Here is a 20258-nt window from a genome sequence, read left to right as displayed (position 1 = left end):
GAATTCGGCATCTGCCTCTTGGACGCTATACATGTGGTCCAATCGTCTTGTGGACACTGGGGCTGACGAGGGTTTTAGCCATGGAGCCTTTGCTGCCTGCAAAAGGACTGAAGACATAGGCAATGCCAAGGTGGAGGATGTATCCAGCTGGACTATATCAAAAATGGCATCTGTTGCCTGCAGATGTTGCTGGACGACAGAGAGGCCATTCTTTTGACTAAATCTGTGTATGACATAAGGTTGTCGGATGGGGATATGGGTAGGTCCTCAGCTACAGCCTGGTTGGGAGAGTTATGGTCAGGAGAGGTATGAGCCTCAGATGCTTCCATATCCGAGTCTTCTTCCATGGAGTCAGAGGAATCTTGGTGTGGTATTTGGACCAAAGTGTCCTCTTGACAAGCTATAGGTTTTGGTGGAATGACAGGGTTTGGAGTGACCTGAGGGTTGGGAGGACGACTTGGTTCCAGACTATGGTGGGAAGGATCATCTGCAGGAGGATGAGACAGAGATGCCGAAGGTCTCGACTTGTGGGGCGACCTCGACCTATGAACAGAGTGGGACGAATAGCGATCCCAATCAGAATAGCCCGCCGGAGTCAACCACGGCATGGATGGTGGATAAGCCCCGTACAGGTACCTCAACTGTCGTTGATCCCAAAATATCGGTGGTGGAGGGGGCAGGAAGACTCGGGGGGATCGACTTCTGGACCATGGACGTCTGGGACACAAAGCAATAGTCTGTCTGTGAGAACCGTCCTTGTATTCTCGGTCGTCGATATCGACAGATTGGACATAGAAACGCAGAGGATGACATTGTGTACTGCAAGAATTGTGTCGGTACCGACGTGTTTCGACATCGGGAGCCTCCGATATCATCGAGGCTGACGAAGTAGAAGGAGAGGGAGAAGGCTCAGCACCCATTTGGTGACTTAGGAGCTCTACCGTCTCGATGTCGGAGTAAGGACGCTCCACTTGTTGGATGGGGGAATCCAATAGTTGGATGGTCGGTATCGGTGGAGGGAGTTGGGCCTTCGATATCGATACTGCCGTTGGAGCGGGAGGCACTTTAGGGGCATCACCCAGTGCAGGCACTGCTTCCTTCCCCTTCTTCGCCGCCTTAAGGAACTTTGAAGTGCCTTTCTTCGCGGACTTGTGATCCTTACTTGCCTTGGCCTTCTTTTTGATTGACTTTGAAGTGGAAGATTGCGTCTTCGATGCCAGGAGCTTCGGTGTCGGGTGGTCGGCATCGGAGGCAGGTCTCGATGCAGAAGCTGTCGACGTTGATGGTCTCTCCTCCATCGCTGAGGTAGGAGTAAGGGCCGATTCAAGCAGCACTACTTTAAGGCACGCAGCTTGGTTTTTCCATGTTTGATTAGAAAAACGAGAACAGTGACGACAGGACTCTGGCCGATGAGACTCTCCGAGAAAAAAAATGCACAGGGTATGACGGTCGGGAGGAGCAAGTTTGCTGCCGCAACCCTTGCACCTATTGAAAAAAAACCCACTTCTTCTCCATAAAAGAAAGCGAAGAAGAGGGAACGTTTGAGGGGTGGGAATAGCCCGAAGGCCTGAGGTAATCAGTAGACTCCCCCTCAACAGAAATAAATGTGTGTTTTTAAAAGTTTTTGAAGAACAAGCAAATAAAAAGAGAAAAGATAGGAAAATTAAACTAAGGAAATAATTCCTAAGAGATGAGGCGAACAGCCAAAAGTGAACCAATCTGACCGACGAAAAATAGGTCTACTCAAAGCGGCGGTAAGAAAGGAAGTGGCAGGATGTCCGCGCCCACCCCTCTGGGCATGCGCGGTGGGGTTCCTGTGCATGCCTGAGGGACTGGGCGCGAAAATCCATTAAAAGACCTTGCTACAGCACCGATTGATCCAGCACATGCACACTAGATCCCATGGGTGTGAAGCACAGAGATCACGGCGAAGATCAGCAAGCTTCATTTGATGCATCCATTAACAGAATCTATTGTGGCACCCAATCAGTTACAATTAGGATAGATAAATGGAAGAAGTTACCTGCCTCCTGCAATGACAGTGATACAGGGGCTGCAGCATTTCTTGGCCTTCACGGCGAAGATCAGCAAGCTTCATTTGATGCATCCATTAACAGAATCTATTGTGGCACCCAATCAGTTACAATTAGGATAGATAAATGGAAGAAGTTACCTGCCTCCTGCAATGACAGTGATACAGGGGCTGCAGCATTTCTTGGCCTCAAGCCACAATGGGATGGCTGTTACTTTAGAGGAGGATGCTGAAATCTGCTTCTATTTATAGACATCCCAACAACAGAAGAGAAAGACAAGCCCATACTGTCTTCATCTATCTTAGAGGAGGTTAATTCCATTGACGGAAACTGCACTGAAGTCCCCCCCCCCTCCCAGTAACCGATACTTAGAGCGCTAAATTATATACTTCAGGTATGCATAATGCTTTCTAGTTCTGCAGAATGTGTCTGAATGGAATTCCCCATAATGGAGAATTTTTTAAAAATTACGCTGCAATTCTCAATTAGTAATTGCCATTGTCAATGGCAATCCAGGATCTGCAAAGCAAGCAACTCTGCATGACAGAGGCACTGAAAAAGGAGCAGGACTCAAGACACAGAAACACTAAGTAAAAAAATGGACATTTAATATTTTGAAAGTTAACAGGGCGTGCAAGCAGCTATCCAAAGACTTTCTCTCAGAAGTTAAGTACTGTATCCCCAGCTAAATTTTCCACAGAGGGACACCTTCCTTCAATTTTGCCAGTTCACTGATTGAAGTGTGTTCTGTCAGTGAAAAATTTAGTTGGGATCCAACCCAATGAATTTTCATTCAGACTGGGAGAAAGGAACCCAAGTTGCTCGTGAATAGAAGCTCTAGATCAGTGTTTGCCAAATTCATCAGTATAGCTAGAACTATGTAGTGTTGGGGAGGAAAAAAATCTGTGCTAAGGTAATCTAAATTTTGCTTGACTAATTCTGTTTAAATCAACATGCAGCAGTGAAGTCTCACCTCATGACCACTACAGTTCTCTTCAGCCCCATTTTAATTTAGGGTATTTCACATGGGAGTGCCCAATTGCCCATAATATTTACAAGATCACACGCACAGCCACAAGGGACTGGAGGACAATTTTAGCATTCGTTTTTTAAATTATCAGGCTGCCAAACTCTGTGCCTTCACTGATTATGCAGTTTTCACTACAGCAATATTGAATAGGTACTTTAGTGCTGGCTGGCATGGGTGTCACTGCCTTAAACACAGTGATTTCAAAAAACTGCTGCTATCTACAAGATAGAAAATCAAAAGAGCACTGTTTCGGAAATCATTTCCTTCTGTCAGTCCTGGAATGCATAAAGGGCAAGGAAGAGATGCAAAACTCTGAACACTAATACTCATTGTTTATTTTGCGTACATGTGACTGAAACAGAAAGAAAGCCTGTTCGAATGCTCTGCAATTGAACATCAGTGAATGTTTCAGACTACTGACAATTCTAAGCTCATTAGTTAAAGACAAATCATAGGCAGCAATACCAGCCGAAACACAGAAAATACCAGATGATCTGCATGATCTTTAGCTGCCTATGTAGCATAATCTCAAGCTAAACTATTTGACAGCACAAGTTTGCCTATATAAGTCAGGGGTCCCCAGCCTTTTCAAGACTGCAAACACCACTGGAATTCTGATAAAGGGTGGTGAGCACAACTACAAAATGGCTGCTGCAGGAGGCGAACCCAACCACAGTATGCCAGGGAGTGAAGTTATGCTTAAACTCTGATAGTAATTCTTCAACATTCCAGGCAGAAGCTCTGTTTGAATGCCATTTAAAATGAAGATATTAATAAACGTATTTTCTTGCATATACACACAGTAACTCAGTTCCTGGTTGCAGTACTCCGATGGTTAAAGGGAAGCTGTTGCCGAAGCAGCTTTTAAAAACTAAGCACAGCCAATCAGATCTCCACTGGTCCTGCTGGGCAAAACCACACTTGGCCCCACTCACTTACCAAAAACACTTTATTCACCAGGAAAGATGTCAGAAGTAGGGATGGGCACGAAGCAACACATGAAGCGAAAGTAGTCACAGCTCATGCCGCTTCTTGAGTCATGAACATCCACTTTGGGCACTTGCTTTGTTGAGAAAACGATCCATGATTTGCTACATTTTGCTTTGGGGAGTCATGGCACTTTGTTGGGCCAGACAGCCTGGCACTGATCAAGCAACTCCCCAAGTAACAGGGAGGTAGCTTACTTCCGGGTTGGGCCACCTGACCTTATATGCCATTATATGGGCAGGCCCCACCCAGAAGTGGGTTCCAAAGGCCTATGAAAGCCTTCAGAGCTCACTCAAGTTGGATTCCCTGACTTGACGGAGCTCTAAAAGCTCTAAGAGTGAGCTCCAAATGCCTATAAGCTCAGCTGGGCTGAAGCTCGAGTGAGCTCCTAGCTCACTTCTGGGTCATGCCACAGCCACACACCCCAACCAGAATCGAGCTCCTAAGGCCCCACAAACTTTCTGAAGCATGAACCAGTTCATGCAATGGAGAAGTTCATGGAGGTTTGTGGTTTGGGAAGACCCTGAACCATGAACCTCCACAAACCTCTATTTTTTCTGGTTTGTGCCCACCACTAGTCGGGATGCACCACTGCACCCTTGGGCACCAAGTTGAAAACCTATGGAAACACACTATGCTTCTCCAAACTGAATGGTATACTGACTTTCTAGCAAGAGACTTTAGATGCACATCTAAGAATGGAAAGCAGCTAATAAAAACGCTGAAAGTTAAGAGGGTTGCCAATAGCCAAGCTTTAGTCTATGTTCTGTGGGGCAGCAGAGAAATATAATTAGCCAAATGTTACCTTGAAAAATAAACAATTATGCATGCCAGGAAGCTGTTTGACCCAACTATTGTAGCCCTTAGGAGGTCAGCTGCAGGAGCATTCTTGCCCATTAAGATTTTGGTTAAGTCTTTCATACCAAGGCTCATAAAGATGTGACCAACACTGTAGAACTTCCCAGCCAAAGAAGATCCCTCAAGACTAAGCTTAATAAATACAATCAATGCAGTGTTGCTTTTTAAGCAGGTTTTTGATTATGTTTAATGTATCTGGGATGTTACAGATGGGTTTTCGTACACCTACTTGTATGTAGTTTATTTTTTGCCCTGACATGGATAGCACAGGCTAGCCTGATCTTGTCAGAAGCAAAGCAGGGTCAGCCCTGGCTTGCATTCGGAAGGGAGACCTCCAAGGAATACCAGGGTCAAGATGCAGAGAGAGGTAGGCAATGGCAAACTACCTCTTGAACGTCTCTCATCTTCAAGAAAGCTGTGACTTGATGGCAAAGTCAGCTGTGACATGACAGCAAAAACAAGTAGTTCTTACTGCAAGGTATACTATTTTTTTACAATTGCTTCTGATACTGAGTGGGTCTAAGAAAAAATGTAAATAATTAACAATGTAACTGTTTAGGTTACAATGTTAGTAAGGCATAGAAAGGACTGTAAAAATGGGGAACTATGACACAAATCAGGATATGGGTCCCCCCTGGTTCAGTATCCACTGAGAGAAACATCTGACAAGGGTTTCTTGGTCCTTTGGAACTGAGTTATCAGCCACCAAACAAGTGCAGTATTGCTATACAGAGGGGCAAGACTTAGAATTAAAGCATCACATTCTATCAACATTGCTACTGAGCTCAATCTACAACTTCCAAACACGTGTAACATAGATCCTGAAGATAGATTGAGGTGGGTAGCCATGTTGGTCTGAAGCAGCAGAACAAAGTTTGAGTCCAATGGCACCTTTAAGACCAACAAAGTTTTAATCAAGGTATAAGCTTTCGTGTTCTAGCACACTTCTTCAGATACAGTGAAATACAATTTCCTCAACCGTTACATATGGTGTTGGTTTGTTTTTTTAACAAAGCCAGAATGGTACCCAGAGAATACCTGTTGCAAGACAGGCCCCAAAGAGACAATAACAGAACATCACTAGTGGTCACATACAGCTCACAATTCAAAGCAGTTCAGCACATCATCAGCAACTTACAACTTCTACTGGATAATGACAGCTGTCTTTCACAAGTACTGGGGGGCAAACCTTTCTTGTGCACAGACAGCCCCCCAATCTCAAATGACTCCTCACCCACTTTACAGTTTGTTTCACTGTATCTGAAGGAAGTGTGCTTGCACACGAAAATTTATACCGTGATTAAAACTTTGTTGGTCTTAAAGGGGCCACTGTACTCAAACTTTATAGATCCTGAAGGCCACCTGCCTCTTTTCCATACTTTAATTATCTCTGGGCCTAACCCCAATTTAATTATTTTACACCCATGGCCAGCATAACTGCTACACAAAGTTGCTTAAAATTGGCAGCTGAGGCGAATAAAGCAGTATTCTAATGTTCGGCAGCTCCAGCAAGACATGCTGAAAATAGGAGATTTTTTAAAAAATCATTAGTGTCTGGCACTTTTACATACTCCTGGAGTGGTATGAGAGAAAACCAAGATTCTTCTAACTAGACTTTAGGTGCTGAGTTTTCCAGCTCTGCCTGCTGTCACTGATAGTTTCACTTCTCTCATTAATAAATACATCTGCTACTACCCATAAATAGATACCCTGAAAGCTGAGAAAAGCATAGAATGAAGAAAGATCATGTCATTCCTGTCATTATTTGGTAGATATCAAGAGAAGTCACTATACCACACCAATTCCTAGAACCTAGTCTCCGTGTTCTAGAATCACAAAACTAGAAAGATGGAAGAGGCCTACAGACCATCCAGTACACCCCTTTGATCAATACAAGATAACCTAAAGCATCTCTGACAAATAGTCACCCAGCCTCCACTTAAAAATCATCAAGGAAGGAGAATCCAACACATCCCTTGGCAACCTATTCTAGCTTTGTTCCCTAAAAACTAAGTGCACAAGAGGCTTCCTGGTAAACTGGACAAAGATACAAAGGTACAGTACTGAATTCATGGAAATGTTGTATTCAGGACACATAAGAAAAACTTAACTTTACTATAAACAGACTCCATATGCAAAGATTACAGTATCTACTCAAATGCAAGGCACTTTTTTTCAAAAGTATGCCATTAGAAAAAAGGGGGGTCATCTCACATTCACATACAAGTTATAGTTATGTCAAATAAAATGTTCTTTGTGTATAATGCTTTTAATGAGGTCATCTTGTATTCCTTTTGAGTAAATATAGTAATTCAGTTTATTCAAAGATTTGTATCAGAGAGAAGGAAGAGTTGCTAGCACAGTAGCTAAAGCAAAGCAGTGACATGCTAAGTGAGACATTTTAAAAGTAAACATTCTGCCTTTTTGAACGCCTTTATCAACTACAAGATGGTTAAAAAGTACAGTTACCTCAGTTTAAGTTAGAAATCGAGGAAGATATATTAGCATGTCTATCAATATTTCCCACTTGGCGTAGATAAAGAGTATTTCAAGCCCTCTAATGATTAAGAGATCTACTACAAGGGCACGGCATGCCATCTTTACTCCCATGAGCAAAAAAATGGCAAAATTTAATCAAACCCTTGGTTTTTCATTAGTTATCTAGGATTATCTAGGATTTGCCTTATTCATCCTTGCCTAAGGTTAACAAGGCAGAAAGGAACATAGACAAAGATAAACATTAACACTACAAACACAGAAAGCAGAGTAGTTTATGGCAGCTTATATCTGCTAACATATACTTTAATCCAACAAATTCCTAATTCTGCAATTACAGTGTATGAATCTCTAGAAGAAATCATTCTTCCCTGTACATTGCTAACAGCCTCATCCCACACTACTTTATATTCATTACTACTATCAAATGAATAATTAAAGACTGACAATGTAATCCTAACCAGTTACACGGGCCGGGCTCTTTTTGTAGCAGGAACTCCTTTGCATATTAGGCCACACACCCCTAATGTAGCCAATCCTCCAAGAGCTTACAGAGCTCTTCTTATAGGAGCTACTGTAAGCTCTTGGAGGATTGGCTACATTAGGGGTGTGTCGCCTAATATGTAAATGAGTACCTGCTACAAAAAGAACCCTGGTTCAACTTACACCCTTCTAAATCCATTGAAGTCAATGGGCTAAGAAGGGTGTAACTCTGGTTAGGATTCCACTCTAAGAACAAAAAGTGGTTTAGGATCAAATAAAGTCCAAAAGTGTAAACCACTTGCAGAGTTAGTCTAGCCTAACCCAATTCATTAGGCGGAGATCAACAGTCGTAGACTGGAGCATCTCTGCACAGGACTGCATTGTCTACAAGAAATTAGCTAAGAAGTTCTGAAAGCTAATTTCTTGAATTTCTACATTATCTTGAATTGAACAACATTGATGCAATTTGCTTTACTTCCATCAAGCAAGTCAGATCCCAACTTCGGAAGGTATTTTTTAACTGTTTGTTTTCTATAAGCAATACAAGGTTGTTTCTTAAAGGACAACTGAATTTACTCAACAACAGCTTTAACTTCCATAAAATATTTAATGCCCTCTATTGGACACTGCTGGGGCAGAGAAAGGAGGTGGTGGCTGGGCCTCAGAGAAGCAGAGGGAGAGCCAGATTAGATAAAATATGGAGGGAGAAGAACAGCTTGTTATGTTCAAGAGAAGACATGTTTTGGGTTCACAACTGGCCTCCATATCTTCTCCATGAACCATAAATACAGTTGTATCTTTGCTAAAGTTTAACTCTGCCGTGGTTCGCCTTCATGCATTTGGAGACAGCATTAAAATTACCTAATTTTAGAGGGCGGCTACAGACAGAAGGTTGGGTCTGGCCATCGTTTTCTCTGATGAAAGTGATTTTTGTCAGCACAACACAACTTCCTAGCCCAAAATGCTCCTGGGTGACCCTAAAGAACAGCATGAAGGTGAACTGGGGGCCTACAGTAGGAGGAAAGAACCAGCAAAGATCACCCCTTTTTCATTAGTAAAAGCTTATTTCTGGGTCCAACCTAGTGGGTTACATTCTACCTTTCTCCTAGGTGAATAGCTTCATGTTCCTCCAAAGCAAGAAGCCTTCCCCTGACACAAAAGGCATAGGAATGCACTAAATGCACAGCTTTTAGCTGAACAGCAGGATATATGACCTAATGAAGCTACTGTACATTTGTGCTATGTGGCTAAACAACCTTTGCTTGGCATGCACAAAGATCTCAGAGACTGAAACCTTCACAGAACAAAGCTGAATATTAGATGCAAGCATATTTTGACTACACTGGAGTAATTTTACACAAAGAAAATGAAAGATTAATCCACACCAATATATCAAACTAACAAGGGCTATGAATCAAGCTTGTTTTTTCAACGACACAATGAGTTAGTACTGTTAACTATGCTATGTGATGTGTTGTCCATTTCAATGACTGCTTTAAAAACCCCATGCATGGAGCAGAATGCAATAGAAAAAAATATTAAATTTCATACCCCTGTGTTTAATAGATTGAGTGTAGATACTGATGCAACACTGCCAGAACTTTCATCCTAATGAGAGAAACAGAATTAAATCCTTAGAGACATAACATAGTCATTAATATTAAACAAAAATGCATGCAAAGGTTTAGATTCTATTTGACAGTTTATCTACAACACTGCCGCATTTTGCTTTTTCAAGTATACCAGTGTAAAATTCAGAAGGGAGCTAAGGATGGGACATTACATAGCCTGTACCCACCCACCCCCACCCAAAAAACTAAATGATGTCAGACAGCAGCCCAAATTCTAAAATTTATGTTAGGAAGCAAATTAAGCAAGCAGAAGATTTAACAACTGCAGCCCACAAGGTTACCACCACACATTTTAGATGTTCACAGAAAGGTTCCAGCGGTACCTTTTTGAGCAGTCACACAAGGAGCACACATGCTGAGAGAGGATGCATGTAAGAGCTTTAGGATAAAGAATGATGTCTGGCTTTCTTAAAATTTTACAGCAGTGCCCTGAAGCTTTTCTAGCCTTGTGTACCCTTTATTTTCACTCTGCTTTTGCAGATAAGTAATGTCTTTCATGCCCAGTTCTGAATTTATGTTCTCTTATCGAAATCAGAATAACTTAAACTAGTGACCAACTGCATTAATGATTTTCACTACAGTTTTAGCAAGCTGGAACAGTTAAAAGGTGTTTTAAGGTGCCAGTTTAAAGGTTTTTATTTTATCAGGCCTCCAGAAGAGTCCAGTTGACTTTGAAGTGTTATTTGTCTGAAAGTTCATTGTTAAAACAAAGGTCAATCCAACCCCATTCTACCATGCAACTGAGCAAAGTTTATTTATGAAGATATTTATATCCACTTTCGACTTTTGCTGAAGTTTCTTCCTCCAAATTAAGTGGTTCTTTCATTGAAGGAGGAACCACTTAAGCTGGAGGAAGGCAATTTGGGGGACAGTTGTATGCACCCTGCTGTTAAGAGTTCTTTTTAATTTAGCTTGTAAAGGGCTTTGGGGGGCTAGATAAGATGCAGGAGAAGTTTTAACAAGCACCTGTACTCCATATAGTAAAAACTAATTCTCAAAAACTCCATCAAGCACATTTTATGTGAGAAATAAGCATTTTCCCACTGGGTATATTAGTAGGCTGTTCAAGAAGGTAACTGGGATAATGTGAAGTAAAGAAGCCATTTAAGCCAATTAACTGAATAAGTAATACCTAAACCTGTGTAAATCAGTGGAACTATTTGTTGTGAGACTTACAACATCCAAAGAAGGTCACAGGATCAATTATAATATTAAAAACATTGTAAATAGAAGCTGCCAGGTATCTACATGGAAAGGACTTGGTAGGCATCCACAAAGCAAAGTGGATTTGGGACGTGGGACTTTAAAACAAAACACCATGCCATATCATGATACTTCTGAAAGTTCCTTAATTTCCAAGGTTGATGCTAAATGGCACTAAATCCAAAGCCTCCTGTGGGTGCCTAGAACTACTTGATATTACCCCTTCTGATCCTATGACTAATGTTATCCAGCTGCTTTTAAATCAGTTTCTCAGTATAAAGGAGGAAGTCAGAAAAGCAGAGATTGCTACCAAAGAAGCTAAACTGTGCATACAAAACCAAAGCTGTCTAGAGAAGTTGCTAGCACATTAAGAGAAAGAGCAGTGGTGAGCAAAAAACCACGTAGGTACTCCTTGGAAACAGAAAGAGGAAACAGAATTGCTGATTTCAGGACTGCAATTATTTCCCCTCCCCCCAACAGCAGAAGAGTTAATTAGATGCTTTGAAGCAACATTCAATTCTTACAATAGAGCAAAAAAACCTTAATTTTTTTCTGGCCAAATTACATTTTAGTTCATGCTGATGATATGAAGTTACAATGACTGGCTGCCATTTAAAAATATAGATATATATGTACAAATTAATAACTTTTCTAGATAGCCAAAGCATTTAATGCAACAAATATACCTGCATGCATCCAACCATGTAGTTATGAAAGGAAGCCCCTTTGGAAGAAGGGGCTGTGATTTCTTGTGACTCCCCATTCTACAGAAGACCCCCCCACTTTCCCCCTACACTGTTCCTGAGAGTGCACTGACCCCCAGAAACAAAATTCTCGGGGACCTAGGGAGAAGTGGGAAAGTCCCACTCTGTGAAGCCTGCATATCATTGGATACACGCCACTGAAATAATTGAATGAGCTCATGCATAGTGTTTGTGCTGGGCCAGTGAAACGTTGCAGATTTTCCACTGCATATTAAACTGCTCATGAAAAACTCCATTCAGTCTTAAAAACAGATTGCTATACAGCGGGGGGGGGGGGTTTATACAAAGAATGGGAAATTGCTCTTCAAGGCAAATAAATCTAGATCTTTCCTGGGATGAGACTTCATAGTTCTTTGGACCGTGCAAAAAGTGACATGAATATGGCTAGACTTTTGGTACAGTGAAATTTTGGCAGCCTTGCTTGTAAATGGATACAGTGTGAGTCACAGCTTTTAATCAACAGCATCATTCTACCAGGAAACTGTTCATATTTCATGGAGGCTTCTTACTGTTCTATTCACATCTGCCAAAACAGAAAACTGGTTTTTTAGAAGACAGCTGAATTCACCCCATCCCCCAGAGACATAGGACTAAGTATAAATCAGAGAGAGAGAGAGAGAGCTAGCAGAATGGAGTAAGGGGAACACCCTGCCTCCAAAAGCAAGAAATTCAAGTTTTCTGCCATCATTATGAATTGCTTCAACTATGTAACATGTCATTTTAAGGCATGCATTCAGAAAATACAGGTATTTAACCTACATATGCTTAAATCAAAAGACCAGTTTAAATAAGACATAGATATATTTCTCTATAACTAAAGACAAATGCTTTTTACAACCTTTATTCCAATAACAGTTGATGGAAAAGCCTAGGCTACTTGCGATGGACCAAAGATCCAACAACAAAGTCAGTCAAAACTGCTAAGTACACCTACAATATACTCTCACCAACATCTAGAATATGATTTCACATCATCTATTTTCCGTCCACATTTTTATCTTATGCCATATTGCAAACATTGTTGACTAAATTATGCTTACTTATCTCAAGAGCCTTGTTTAATCACACAAGAAAATGAGACCACAGTATGAAAGCCTTACTGATGTTCTGGCTTCATTACAGCAGCAAGAAATTAGCAGAATGAAATACTGTTCTGAATTTAGAATCTACAGAAACGAAGAAAAGAATTCCATTCTCTTTATTACCAAAAGGTGAGAGCCCATCCTAGAACACACCAATGGGTTACCCCTCTCTTCAGAAAGCTCACAAGAACTGTGCCTAAAAAGCTAACGTTAATCCTAGGTCCATGTGACTTATTCCTATTAACAGTAGTCAGTCGCTCCATTCAACAAAGGGCAGGTTTATTTAATGCCCCAGTCCAGGATGCTTCTGTAATGCCCAGCACCACATCACTGATAAGGGGATGACTATACCACAAATACTGCTATAGGCAAGCTTTACATGATTACTGCTATGGTGATTATTGTAATCAGAAATTATTCAAAGACTGTTCACTGTGATAGCCAGCATAAGAAACTCCTTGCAGTGGAGCCATCTCTGAACTACTTTGGAGTATGGAAGACATTTATACCTTGACCTGGAATATAATGACGATCTTATTTATGGTTTCACAGGGAAGTTATTTAATCAACTTCTTTCAATAAACTGCAAGAGTGCATTGAATTATTTGTGTCCGAAGCTGATGCAGGAATTCAGAGTTCAGTCAAGAATGCAAGATTTGATTGCACATTTAGTTCTTCAGAAATGCTGATACAAAACACCTTTTAAAAACTAAACACTTTTTTTTAGGGAAGCAAGCATCAAAGTTTAGATGCAAATCCCAGCACGGCTAAAAAAAGAATTTTGGCCATTTAAATGACCTAAGATCTCTTAAAGCTTTAGGGAATTATTTCCCTCCAAATAGAGAGGGTTGTTTTATGGAGTTATTTTCACTCTACAGCATTTGGGACTTCTGTTCATACACCCAAACATATCTACTGCTTCATGACTGCATCATCCAGTGTTTGAATGGGGGAATAAACTGCTTTTGGAAAAAGCTTAAGTGGATTTTGATTCTTTAAAAATAGCCTGGTTTAACCCCGAGTAAAAAGCTATATTAAAGCTTACAAATTAGTACAGATGTACAAACATCTATATTAAAGCCTACAAATAATTTGTTAACTGAAAGATGACTAAACCATGAAGTAAAATAATGCCTTTTTACACAAGAGCGAACCACAGGGAATAACATCTGAATTCTGAAGTTAAGCAATGGAGACAACATCCTTAGTAGACCTAAGGACTAGGAGATCTCGGGATCTGCAAATCACTTGAGTGAGATTCCATTCTGCATTCCTGTATTAAACAACATTTTGTATTAAACAACATTTTGTTCAATGGAATTGGATCACAAGTGTACATAGGACTGCAGCCTTAGGATTCAAATAAGCGACCTTCCATAATATCATCTCATGTGCATAGAGAACGCTAAAAGTAAGTCAGTTGTCTTTAGTACTGGGATCAGAAATTCATTTTACAGTGCAAAAGACTTAGACTGCATGAACAAAGGTTTTGGATAATACTCCAAGGTTTCCCGAAGACTTTGGTTGCAAAGCAACATGCTTTATTATTTAAAGCAACCTTTTTTTAAAAAATGCATTCCCCCCCCCAGCTTAAAGCATGTTAAATTGCCTTCATTTAAATTCATTCCATCCTGCAGACAGGTATTTCAAATGTCACAGAAGTGCTGGAGCTTTTCACAAGAGTCAACTCACACATTCAGCTGGCATTCATCAAGCATACACCAATACAGTTTAAGTAAATCTGTGTTATGTCTGAACTAGCCCAAATCATGGTTTAAGAGTTAACAGAATGTCTAAATGTGGGTCACTATACCAGCTATGGTTACACATTAATGTGACATCCTGGCTTCATCCTGGTTTGTTGCCCACGGAAACTCCATGGCTACTCTGGCTTCAAAGATACCTGGAAAGAGCAGCTCAAATTCAAAACTGTTCTTACACATGTTTACTCTTGCTGCCTCGCGATACCCTCAACACCAAGTCTGCCTGACAACAGATGTCCATTCACTCCCAGCTCTGCCTCTTAAAAGCCTAGTGGACTCCTCCCCATACCTAGGGCAAGGCCAATGGAACTCTGGCTTTTAAACAAGCATCCTATCATCATCATAATATTCAATCTTCAACATGGTCAGATCTTAAACCCAGAGACTGGAGCTATGAAGAGACAAGCCAGATCTTCCTACAAACTTAAGGAAAGCCCCAGGTTTGCAGAAAAATCTGAAATCTTAAAAAAAAACACACACTGGAGGTTACTCCCCAAATAACAGAAGCAGCACCTATTGCTTTAAGAAAGAAATGCCCTCTGTGGCCATTCCCTTGTGGGTCCCCCACTTACTCCCAGAAACAATGGACTGGGGGAGGACTGTTTCTCCACACACATTCCCATTTAGGGCTCCATGTTGCCTTGTACTTAGGAATCAGTAGTCCTTTATCAATCACCCTCAAATCACATCTTCTGGAAATCTCCACTCAAATAAACAGGTGCACAAATGATCACTGGAAACTGAGCTACGGTACTCAGATGTGGCTCATTTCCCCACCTCATGCTCCACAGACAGCAGTTCAAAAAGAACAACATCTGCTATCATAGCAGGTCCCAGATGCTGGTGGGGAAGGCCTCTGAGGCAGTGCTGGCATTTCCTGTTGAATATGAAGGGAGACCGAGTAAATGACATGCTCACAATGTAATGCATCTGACATAACATCTGCGAGTCAAGAGGGGATATGCTTCTTGAGTATCAGTCAGATCTTCCATTGTTGTATGAAGGGATGTAGTTCAGTGGTACAGCATCTGCTTGGCATGCAGAAGGCCCTGGGTTCAATCCCTGGCAGCTCCAGTTTAAAAGAATTTAGCAGTAGGTGATGTGAAAGACCTGTGTATAAGACCCTGGAGAGCCGCTGCCAGTCTGAGCAGACAACAGTGACTGTGATGGACCAAGGGTTTGATTCAGTATAAGGCAGCTTCATGTGTCCAGGAACTGGATGTCTGAGCAGCCTCTACAATCGCACATTCCAGGGCAGCCAGTTGATCACCCCATTAAGCAAGCTGTTCATAAGAGGTGAAGACTATCCACAAAGCCATCAGCCAGCATATCCAGGACGATTACCTCTGTGTCACTAAAGACACTTAAAAGTCCATGTCTTCCTTAAAACTCCCTACCCCCGCATTTCCCACAAGGTTCCTTCTGCTTTTATATCTGACCTATTCAAGTCAGAACTCAGAGCTATTCCTGCTAGGCATCTGTTTCCTCTTTCCTCAGGAAAGTTCCTATAATTAAATTTACCTGTGTGTTAACAGGATAAGTGGAGGGGGAGGCTGCCACACACTGGCTTTTCCAGGGGCTTTGGTTGGGATCCTGTGTGAATGTTCTAGGTATTATCTATATCCTTCCTCCCCAGTCTGCCTGAGGCAGCTTAATGATAACGCTGTCAATAAAAATTACAGTCAACATAAAATGGCCATTACAGAACCAGTCTAAAAGGGAATAAGAATACTCAGCCAAAGATAAAAATAATTGTGTCTGTAGCTGAAGCTGAAAGGAGGCCATGGAGGGGCACCCATAGACTTCCAGAAGGAGGACATTCTAGAGACAAGGAACAACAGCAGAGAAGACCAACTTGTGGCAGTCACAGGAAGGACACAGAGGAAGGCCTGTGATGATTACTTCACAGTGTCCTGGCATAACAATAAGGAAGGAGGCGATTCCGCAAGTGACCTGGTCCCAGACCACACAGGGCTTTATAGGTCAAACCCAGTACACTAACATAGGCTCAGAAATAAGCTGGTAACCAAGGTAAATCTTTCAGAATCGGAATGCTGTGCTGATACTAACCACTGTCAATAAATAGGCAGCCACGTTCTAAACTAGGTGAAGCTTCCAAATATTTTTCAAAAGCAGCCTGATGCAAAGCATATTACAATAAACTAATCTACAGACAATAAGCACATGTATTATTGTAGCTATTGACTTATTTAGAAAAAAATGGCCATCACTCCAAGGAAGCTGCCCTAGGCAGCTTATAGGCTAGATTCCCCTTATTGAGGAAGGATTGCAGCAGGCAAACCAGTCAAAGTTGCTATGTACTACACTGGGGACTTAACTGTTCATATCTTGCTTTTTCCACAATGCCCAAGGCAGCATTGCCTCTCTACCTGCATCTCACCCTTAAGCTACAAATCTGTTCCTTCAAGGGGAATGGGACCCTATCCTGAGGGCCACCACAGAATAACTTCCACAGTGCTGAATAAACCTTTTCCTGTTCTCCTTCTGGAAATGGTCAGCCAAGGAGGAGCAAAACCATCAGAAATCTGTACCCTCAACTCTCAGTCAGCTGCTCCAGTAGCATACCCTAGTTGATGGCACTGAAAGTCCAAAGTTCCAGCTGAATCAAGAGAAATGCACTCCCCCATTATGACAGTGTCCAAGGCAGTTTCTGCCCCAGGTGGTATGTGGTTGGTGACATGCTGGGACATACAAGACAAATCAGGAGGAGGAGGAGAGGTATGCAGCATTTGCTACCAGCATATTCCACAGCACTAAACAGAGGCAGGATGTTTAGAAAGGTGGGTTTGGCTGAGTTTGTACTGGTGAGTATTCAGGGGCAGGAGGCTTTCCCTCAGTCTTTGTGAAGGAAGAGTTAATGTGAGAGACTGGGAACTGCTAGCCTGGGGGGAAGAGGTATGTCTCAGCGCCTGCTTGCTGTTCCAAGAGTGGCTGAATTTTCCTATGTGCAGTTTCCCTGCCTTTGTGTTGCCATCAAACAATAAGGGACTTAGTGACATGGCAAAGCTTTACCCTCAACTGGATGCCAGGAACCAAACTTTGATACCAACTGAGGCTGGGGAAAACAGCAAAGATACTAAAACCAGGATTTCCTGAGACAAGCAATGATTCCATGATGTCTGGGAAGGGGCTATGGCTCAGTTGAAGAGCCTCTGCTCTGTATGCAGAAGGTCCCAGGTTCAAGCCCTCACAACTCCAGTTTAAAGGACCAGACAGTAGCTGCCTAAGACCCTGGAAAGCAGGCACCAGTCTGAGTGGACAATGCTGACTGTGATGGACTGATGGTCTGATTCAGTATAAGGCAGCTTCATATGTCACTGTGCACAAACCCCTGGTTTCGCAACCTAACCACAGCTTCATTGAGACTGAACCAATTCATTGTGATGTATGTGCAAATGTCAGCTAGCTAACAAAACTGAAACTGAAACACTAAATTATTTTGCCACATGATCATTGTTTACAATATGTAACTTGAACTCTCCTGCCAGTACCATTCTCGTAGGTTTATTGCTACTGTATTTATAGCCTATGAGCTGTTCATGGTTCCAGCTAAGCTGTTTAAATGCAAGTGACTTCCACACCATACCTGTGGTTATGAAGAATTAGTCAGAATTTGCTTTAAATTTTATTGGAAGAGCAAATAAAATACCAAAGCTTAAAAAAAAATTACCGACTATTACTTCCAGAGGACAATTTATCTTAATCAATATTAATCATTAATCTTTAAGGAAATCTGCTATGAAATTAAAAGGACAAAATGAGATATATTTCCATTTACATCACTATGGATAATCACCTGTTGAATTATTCTGGAGTCTTTCTGAAGATTCTCTTTAGGTGGGACTTTTCCAAACAATTTCCAGCCAGGAGCACTGTGGACTGCAGGTCTGAGTTCTTTTGTCCTTTTGGAAAAGAAGTTCCTGTTTTTTAAAAAAAGTACATTAGCTGAAGTTAAATTTGCAGGTTTGAGTTTGAACCTAAATTATAAGTCATTACATTAACTGTTAACCAGAATACCATCAGTACATTTTTATCAATTCCAGCAAGGAGAGAAAGAAAAATATATTTTAAAAAAAAAAGGTTACTATGCCAATCTTGAGATCCCCCCCCCGAGACAAAGCTTAGTTATTTAACAGTACAACCAGCCTTAAGCATTAATGATTTCAGTAGTACAGAGTAAATAAGAAACCCAACCATAAAGTACTGTTTTTAAATCCATATTATCAAACCAAAGCAGCAAACTTTATGTATTATTTCTACTAGCCTTAAACCTTCTAATATGACACATTTTGCTAAACTTTCAACTGTTAATTCTACAGTGGACTGAAAAGTGTTATTTCTTCCAGTTTTTATACTGCTGGAGATGGTTTTACTCTTACAATGATTAGGTGCCATTAAAAATAACCCTTCTACCAATGTTAGCCTCAGACACCATGAAGTGTGACCAAGCATCCTTAACCACGAGTGGAGACCATCATCACAAACGTTTCTAAACTTTTCTTACTTCATGGTTTGTGTAGTAATAAAGAAAGGCATGGCTAGAGCACACAAAGGTCATCTAGTCCCAGTTCATTTGAAATATGAATATGAATTTTTTTCCAGTTCCACACAGAGCAGGCTCCTGAAATTTGAGATCGTTTCAAATATGTGTGTATGATGAACTAAATCAATCCACCGCTAGAAAACTTCAAGCCCTGAAAAAGACTAGCAGTCTAATGTTTAGAAAGAATTCTGTACTTATACCAACAAGCTGCTTCTGAAACAGCACAAAATTGATGGCAAACTTGCAGTCAGCATGTGCAATCATATCTGCATAGCTATATGGGTTTGCAAGCATGCAAGTGTAGCAACTAGGTGATTTGCCACTCTTCTAGGATGAACAGCCACTGTCATATATCATACAGAATCTGTAACAGTGCACCTGCTGCTATCCCTAGACAGCAATGGGAGGGCTGAACATGGAAACTCTTAACATGGCAAGAGGTATTAGCATTCACAGTACTGTTCTGTGCCATGAATACTGTGAAAGCAGCATATGCACCTTTTCTCTACTGCTGAAGGGCCAGTAATGGTTTACCACTAAAAGCACTGCAGTGCCACATATGCATTAAGTTTCTACATGCTGTTAAAGGTGTCTTAATTCCTGTCACACTGTTAAGATGTAAGTACCACAGGCAGTAATATGTTATCAACTTTCTTCCTTCAATGAGTTCACTGTAAGGATATCATACAGTAGGTTTTCCTCTCCTGCCTAGGCATTATTGTAACTACTTCACAGTAACACCAAAGAGCGTTAAAAAGCTAACAGACCAAATGCAAATACAACTTTCCCAGTTCAAGGAAAGGAGACATTACTCTGTATGTCTGCTGAAAGACAAACAAATCAATCACATTTTTGCTTTGCTTTCATTTGAAGACTGAAACGAAATAAGAATTTTGACCTTGAGATCCAAGCCTGGGCTCCGGTCTTGACCTGAAACTCCAATCCAGGTTTTATCAATTCTCCTGCGGCCTTGGAGTTCCCTTTCTAACCCAATCATAATTTAGGGTGCCCACTCAAAATTTCCCTCCAAACCTGACTTTTGACTAATCACTTAAGAAGTCTAGATTAAAGGAGCTTTAAGGCACCAAGGAAAGACAAGTAACAATACATCATATCCCCATTGACAGCTGAGCCAAGTGGTGGAATCAATCCAGGATTGAGTTTCCTTTCCCCGATCAAAGGATCATCATATACCTATCTTTCTCTTCCTGGGATGTAACTGATGATTTAATTGTCTCATCCCCACAGACAAACCTGTGTTATTCTAAAGGCACATTTATCCCTTTGTAATGGGTTCCACTTCAGAAAGACATCTTAAGTGCTGTGAGAAGCAAAGGGCAGGAAGTCACAGAATGGCAAAAATG

The 20258-nt window shown here is 41.3% G+C and overlaps 1 protein-coding gene across 2 annotated transcripts in view; it reads right to left on the bottom strand.

Moving 5' to 3' along the window:
* The window catches only part of TBC1D12 (TBC1 domain family member 12), a 64456-nt gene that overhangs the window by 23558 nt on the left and 20640 nt on the right, over window positions 1–20258 (bottom strand). The window contains exons 2-3 of one of the 2 annotated variants that reach the window (XM_015406629.1): window positions 18148–18271; window positions 9439–9495 (exon numbers count right to left, since the gene is read on the bottom strand). In XM_015406629.1, the coding sequence (XP_015262115.1) occupies window positions 9439–9495; window positions 18148–18271 (181 nt within the window). The remainder of the gene's footprint in view (window positions 1–9438; window positions 9496–18147; window positions 18272–20258) is intronic. The other variant, XM_015406630.1, reaches the window with a different exon arrangement.

This window comes from Gekko japonicus, unplaced genomic scaffold (assembly GCF_001447785.1).
Source record: "Gekko japonicus isolate JY-2015 unplaced genomic scaffold, Gekko_japonicus_V1.1 scaffold165, whole genome shotgun sequence".
Taxonomy (NCBI): domain Eukaryota; kingdom Metazoa; phylum Chordata; class Lepidosauria; order Squamata; family Gekkonidae; genus Gekko; species Gekko japonicus.
The sequence above is the reverse complement of the archived record's forward strand: the minus strand, read 5'-3'. Positions and strand labels throughout refer to the sequence as shown.